The 7,238-nt window shown below is 37.8% G+C and overlaps 1 protein-coding gene and 2 non-coding genes across 3 annotated transcripts; all 3 read left to right on the forward strand.

Moving 5' to 3' along the window:
• The first annotated feature begins 403 nt into the window (after nucleotides 1-403).
• trnae-uuc lies at nucleotides 404-475 on the forward strand. Its single transcript has one exon. It is a non-coding gene; the product is annotated as a tRNA-Glu (tRNA).
• Nucleotides 476-2,156: 1,681 nt separating this feature from the next.
• Nucleotides 2,157-2,228, forward strand: trnae-uuc. Its single transcript has one exon. It is a non-coding gene; the product is annotated as a tRNA-Glu (tRNA).
• Nucleotides 2,229-5,047: 2,819 nt separating this feature from the next.
• Nucleotides 5,048-6,984, forward strand: bet1 (Bet1 golgi vesicular membrane trafficking protein). Its single transcript, XM_034124931.1, has 4 exons — nucleotides 5,048-5,228; nucleotides 5,405-5,511; nucleotides 5,794-5,850; nucleotides 6,287-6,984. The coding sequence occupies exons 1-4, from the start codon at nucleotides 5,210-5,212 to the stop codon at nucleotides 6,440-6,442; spliced, it is 339 nt and encodes a 112-aa protein (XP_033980822.1). The 5' UTR covers nucleotides 5,048-5,209; the 3' UTR covers nucleotides 6,443-6,984.
• Nucleotides 6,985-7,238: the final 254 nt, after the last annotated feature.

A 7,238-nucleotide genomic window follows, 5' to 3' on the forward strand; every position in this document is an offset into this window, starting at 1 on the left:
TTTTCTTTTCATGTGGAAAATTAAGTATGGCATTTATGATGCTGCAGAATATTGAACATAATGTGCTTTACGTCTACAGAGAATCTACACAGATTCCTCCATAATTTCCCAGTAGACACCACCAGCCTTTCAGAGCTCAGGAAAGTCATGCTAGTGATCTGGAGTTTGGATAGCTTCCCTTGGTTTAGAGCCATGTGGTGTTGTCTCTGTCCTTATACTCAAAGCCTCAAACTTTGAGGCTTTGAGTATAATCAAAGGTTTGATTTTCCACAGTGTTTGTACAGAACAAACAAGATACAAGTTGTCAATACAGCCAGAGGGTTGTTTGACCTTTGGACAGAACCAGGTTAGCCAGTTGCCCCTGTTTGAAAGCTGGTTGATAAGATAGTGGTGGTTCCTCAGGTCCCATATGGTCTAGCGGTTAGGATTCCTGGTTTTCACCCAGGCGGCCCGGGTTCGACTCCCGGTATGGGAACTACAGTTTTAGGGAGAGAGAGAGTATGAATCCAACACTGATTTGGTTTCTTGGAGCAAGATTACCTTAACTGATTTGTCGACACCTAAACGCGCTTAAACATCTCAACAAAACAATTACATGTCAATGGGCCTTTCCAATATATCGGGGAACACAAAACAGATTATCATGAAAACTAAGTTAGCTTGTTATAATGATGTTACCTCTTTGGTGTTGCAATTCTAAATTGTTTAAGGAAAACACAAAACTCAGTGCAAAACAAAACATGCAGACTCCTACTTTGGTTGTTGTTGCCAAAAGGATCTGCCTGGCTCGTAGGGAGGTCGTTGGCCTGCTGAGGACGCAGGTGATTGGCTGAGAAGTGAAGGGGCGGGCAGTAACAAACCCACCTGAAAGGTGAGATTGAAAAACACTGGAAATAAAGGTTTTATGAAAAAATACATTAAATGAAAAAATGGATCATGAAATTTCATATCACAATATCTAACAGAGTTTAGGTAATTTATCTAATAATTAAATACTTGGGGCTCCAGGCGTTTTATGTAGTTTGCTGCTTGTCTTTCATTTTAGCCTCCATCCTCTCATTCACAGTTATCTCACTGTCTCCCAACTCACCCAGTTTGGTTCTAACCTCATTAAAACTCATTTGCTAATGAATGCAGATTTAGGCTCATTCTGAACAACGCAACCATCTATTCAGGATCCAAATCATTTCTGAGCATGGCTAATGGCCTGCTAGAATTCTTTTAACTGCAGTTCAAAGCAATGTTAAGTGTGGGAATCAAAATCCTTTCTCCTGAGACTAATTGTAGGAAGCACAATAGCATCCTCTTGATCTATCCTCCAGCATGTTTCCCTCTACACTGCGACTCCTCCGTCATCTGACTCATCCATTGCTCCTTTCTCTGGATAAATTATGCTAATTAAGGCAAGCCAGATACTGTTAAGCATCAGCAGTATCCAGTGAGAGGTGTGGTACAAAGATAGCCTATGAGCATTTCTCATTTTCAGCTAATTATAGCCCCTCTTGCCAAATGGTAGCATACTTAACTGACTGGGGAGTATCCCTTTGATCTTGAGCCATCATAGATCATGTATTGGAAGAAAAGAAATCCATAAATGTATGAGCAGAGTAGCCAATGCATAAATCCCTCATCAATCTTTTCTGCCATTTATTTTCTTACTTGATAATATTTATAAATGATTGCTGATTGCAGAGTAAGATAATAAGATTGATACCACTCTTCATGTATGATGAATATATAACTGGACTAGGTTTCAAGCTTATCTTAGCTTTGCTTAGCTTAAAGACTAGATACAGGGATATACAGTTAGCCCAGCTCTGTCTAAATATAACACAATTTGCAAAGCAGCACCTTATAGCGCAAGTGCTAAACAGAAAGTATAACAACACAAAATAAAGTATTTAGCAAAATAAAAGACATTCATATAGTTTCCTGGATTCCTTTGCAGGGGCCTTTAGGTTGGCTGAAAATTGTTTCCAGACAAGAAATGTTCAGGCCCATTTCAGGCTTGATTCTCCACAGTGTTTGTACAGATCAAACAAACAAGATACAAGTTGTCAATACAGCCAGTAGCTTGTTTTACCTTTGGAAAGAACCAGGTTAGCCAGTTGCCCCTGTTTGAAGTCTTGTTTGTAAGATAGTGGTGGTTCCTTAGGTCCCATATGGTCTAGCGGTTAGGATTCCTGGTTTTCACCCAGGCGGCCCGGGTTCGACTCCCGGTATGGGAACTACAGTTTTAGGGAGAGAGAGAAATCCAACCCTTGATTTGGTTTCTTAGAGCGAGATTACCCTTACTGATTGTAGGCACCTAAACACGGTTAACATGTCGACAAAACAATTACATGTCAGTGGGCCTTGTGCCTGTGTCTGTAAATTAACAACCTAGTGACAAATTGAATTTCCCCAAAGGGATTTAGGAAAGTTATGCCTCATATTAACTATATACAAGAGGTATTAATCCTCTAATTTACTCTGTTCGAGAAAAAGTGTATTTTTGATTATGATATCGATGACATAACAAGTATTGTCTCTGAGAAACTTTTGCCAAATTATAAGTCTGATAAACTGATATACTGTATGTGGGGGAAAACTTCTGTGTAGCAATGCAGTGGGAGTCACCGACTCAGGAAGGAGACACGGGGTAGAGCTGGAGCTTTGATGTCAAACACTGATGGTTTATTACGAGTTTCGGCCGGAAAATTCACATCACAAGTCACGAGCCAGAGGTTCTGACTTCACGGGAGAGTTGCCACGTCAATTCTGAAGAACTCTACCCCAGACCCATGTATTTAGCTAGTTCAGAGAGAATAATCAACATTGTGCATAACAAGATAGAATCATAACACCTCTATCAGCTGACGCCAACAGGCAGGAACAGGGAGACAAAACACTGAGAGCACAGCAGCCAAGGTTACAGGTGCGTCTGCTCTGTCAGGACAGTATGAACTGATAAACTCGGTCAAAGTTATGGACCTTGGAAAATATTTCCCCAACACTGTATAGCTTAACTTTCTTTACATTTGTACTCATTGCAGAAAACTATTTTATTGAACCCATATGATTCAAATCTGCTGCAGACATTTAAAACATAATTTCAAAACACTTAAGGTAGAATATGTACATAGTATACATTTCGTATAAAAGCTGTTACACACAGCTTACCGTGTGCACACAGGACTGCTAAGTCATGTGTGCATCTGTGTACATTCAGGCCAAAGTGTGTCCGTGTGTGTGTGTGTGTGTGTGTGTGTGTGTGTGTGTGTGTGTGTTTGTTTGTAGCCTTTATTTATCCAGGTTAAAAATCCCATTGAGATCAACGATCTCTTTTACAAGGGAGACCTGCGGTACATTGAGTTACACATATAAAAACAAACAGAAAACAAAAAGGACATCACAACATAATTACAGGGTGTGTGTGTGTGTGTGTGTGTGTGTGTGTGTGTGTGTGTGTGTGTGTGTGTGTGTGTGTGTGTGTGTGTGTGTGTGTGTGTGTGTGTGTGTGTGTGTGTGTGTGTGTGTGTGTGTGTGTGGATCATTGCAACACGAGTGCTATGGATCCACAGAGTTTCAATGAAGATTAAGAACAGTTTCCAACCGTCCAAACACCTTTCCCCACTCTAAAGACCCATCTGACAAATCCAATCCTCTCAGATCCACATTGAATGAGATGCACACACAGTTCAATCAATATCCTCTGTTTCTTGGACACGCTTGTCAAGGTCATGCATGCAGCAAAGCCTTTGGGTGATACATAAAAAGATGAGTGATAGGGCATTGAAATGCACTATGGTAGATAGAAGCTTAAAGTTGTATTTATTTATAAGATATTGAACTGGAATAAATTAACATTATGAAAGTCATTGTAATCTCCAATATCATATTAGCTGTCTCCTGCAATATTGGCACAAGGCAAGGTGAGGTGAGGGATGATGAATGAGGGGATAAGAAAGATAATCACTGCTAAATAGCACCTCTAGGATTTTGGAAATATTGAGAAACTCTTTTCTATCCTACAGCTCAGACGGATGTGTCAGTAAGCCCCGTTATTAAATCCACAAAGGATATTTGTCTCCATTTTATGATGGTAACATTTCAAAATGTTCAAAGCGAACAATCTGTCTTTGTCTAAAAGCAACATCTTAGCAATTTTCTCCATATAATAATATGTTGCTCCCCATATATACAGTCCATGGTTGCTCCTAGCAAAGGGAGATTAACCCATTTCTGTTTGTCTCTTTGGGACCAGTGTTTTAAAAATGAGAAAATGTGTTGTTTTCTTTTCAGCACTTTGCCTTGATATTTGTTTTCTTTTATATGGAAATCAAGCATTGGACCATGGAGTTTTTGGTGTGAAGAAGAAGTAACTTGTACATTATTATCTGTATATATATAAGACAATAGAAGCATCATCAAACAATTACATGATTACATTCTGTATTAAATGTGGATATAGTATTCTTAGCTCAATATGAGGAAATCATTGGTTACTTATTTATTGAGAAAACAGGAACAAAAAACGTGTGATATTTTTTAGAAATATCTATTATTATTTTGCTCCCGTAACAGATATTGTATATTATATCACAGAGATTGTGAATTGTTTGATAATACTCAAATAACATCACCATGAGACTGAAAGAAAGCATGACAGCAGTCACATTATTTGGATATAAGATTATGCAGTGTTTACTGTTGACACATAATAATTAACTTAAATGTAATAATGTATATACATGTGGATCTATTGATGTTACAGCATGCATATGAGGCAGAGTCAACAGAGTGAGTCTGCTGCTAAGTGTAATTTGGCTTTAATAAGTTTGTATCCTCACATGCTATTTTCTGTTGTTATTTCAACTATGATTTCAACGTGAAAATAGCCTCTACACAAATTAACTCATCTTATTTGTATGACTTATTATTTCAATCAGTGTGTTAAAACAATAATTACATTTGAAAATACCAAGCAGTGTTCTTACTTTGCATGTAGGGCAGGCTGTCAATCTTTTTTGCAAAACATGAATTATGCGGTTTCGTCACACAGGGATTGTCCTCCTCGGCCACCGTATGATGTCGTGGCGTTTGCTATGCACTAACTCACCATATTTACTTGATTACCGTTAGCTGTCATTTCTAGCCTATTCGGTCTACATTTGTTTACGTACACGTTACATAAACCACCGGACAGTGTTACCGTCAGTCGTTCAAGATGAGACGCGCTGGTGCAGGTAAGAGACAGACGGACATGTTTAATTTAAAGCTAATAGGTAGCTTGCTGGCTAGTTAGCAAACAGCTAGCTCACGTTAGCTAATGTTGTTGATATTGTTGTGAAACGTTACAGGGCTAATTTACAGTAAGGACAACATAGCCAACCGATTGTGTATTAATTATCGTTTCTTTCAGGTGAAGGAGGCCCTGGGAGTTATGTAGCAAGTGGCTACAGTGTGTATGAAGAGGAAAATGAACATCTACAGGAGGGATTGAGGTCTAAAGTCCACGCTTTGAAAAGTGTAAGTAACTAAATGTAGTTATATTTATATTTGGTTTAGCAGAATATACTGCACATGATCTGTGTTGTCCACTATGATAAAGGTACATTTTGTTTTTAGCTCATCTTATTGTATTTAACATGTCTATAGTTTACTCTTATATATATAGTTTCTTTTTTCACTATTATTATTGTTTTTGTCTTGAATATATTTATGTTGAGACTTAATACTTTCATTACCAAACTGTAACTACATTAGCTACTGTGCATATGATTCATATTTATTGTTGCTTGATATTTACAGCTTACCATCGACATTGGGACAGAAGTCAAATACCAGAATAAAATGTTGGATGAAATGGTGAGTTTTACTTTCTGTTCTTTCTCTTCCTGAACAATGTTAAAACACTGCATACGAGTATATAACTGGTGGAAGAGCTATTCAGATTAATAAGTAAAGGTTAACATACTACAATGTAAACAACACATTTTACAATTAAAAGTCCAGGATTAAATTCTTATGTACAGAAGTATTGGCCACAAAATAAGAACTAACACAATGTATTATGAATGGCATGCTATAATTTGATTGTTTTATTCATAGATTATCTGGAAGTATAATTTAAATGTTTCTGCTGATGGAGAGAGAGGTTATTTTAACCATTTTATACTGTTGGGTGAATAGTGCCATACTGCTCCAACAGTCACTGGAGTAATCTAGGGTATGCGTGTTACACTATGTTTGTTTGCTGCTGGCCTGGACTTTAAACTCTCTATATCCCTCTTTCCCACACTAGGACTCAGACTTTGACTCGACGGGCGGCCTGCTGGGTGCCACCATCGGCCGAGTCAAGCAGCTGTCCAGAGGCAGTCAGACCAAGCTGCTGTGCTACATGCTGCTCTTCTGCTTCTTCGTCTTCTTCGTCCTGTACTGGTTCATCAAGCTGAGGTGATAGGAGGACCCAGTTGAACTTCTTAACTCCTCATCTTCATCCCCAGCCTGTGCCATGCTGATGGATCAAACCAACATAATGCTGATGAGAACAGGCAGGGATTTTTTTCCTCAGCTACACATGTGCCCATGTATCTGAGTATTTAAAAATCCCAAATGTAGTCTTCGATAAAGTCCTTCTGATGCTGTATGATTTGAATCCTTACAAATAAACCACGGTCTAAATAATGGACCACGTGAAGTAGGTATGTGGTATCTGAAGTATGCGCAATTGGTGTACTTTATCAGCCAGTTTACAACTGATACTCCTGTGTCAATAACCTTAATGCAGTCATTAACACATTGTATGGTAAACATGATCAAATGGTAAATCTGTCATTAAGTTATAGAATGCCACTCAAAGCCAATAATCTAGTCTTTTTGCTTTTAAGAATGAATGGATAAAGTACAACATTTGGCATCCATACATAAATAGATAGTATTGTTCTTCATTGTTTATTGTAAAATATTTTTAATGTAAATAAACACATTTTATGAGATGAATTGAACAGTGTCAGTGTGCGATTTACATACTGAGAAAATCTGCCGAAAACATACAAAATTGAACTGGTTCTTTTATTATTTTTATAAATTTGTCGTTGACACACAAAAAAAAGGCATATTATTTCTTGGGATATTTATTATTAAGTTCTAGCACATTATTTTTCTTCGCCTATTCTATAAAAATAGATATAGTCTTTTAAAGGTTGGGTAGGTAAGTTTGAGAAACCGGCTCGAGATACACTTTTTGTTATATT

This window comes from Trematomus bernacchii, unplaced genomic scaffold, assembly GCF_902827165.1.
Source record: "Trematomus bernacchii unplaced genomic scaffold, fTreBer1.1, whole genome shotgun sequence".
Lineage (NCBI taxonomy): Eukaryota > Metazoa > Chordata > Actinopteri > Perciformes > Nototheniidae > Trematomus > Trematomus bernacchii.

Excerpts from the sequence above, each read along its gene's own strand:
- bet1 (XM_034124931.1), top strand. Across the intron at positions 5,512-5,793 it reads AAGTCCACGCTTTGAAAAGT|CTTACCATCGACATTGGGAC; the intron begins GTAAGTAACTAA and ends TGATATTTACAG. Across the intron at positions 5,851-6,286 it reads ATAAAATGTTGGATGAAATG|GACTCAGACTTTGACTCGAC; the intron begins GTGAGTTTTACT and ends TTCCCACACTAG.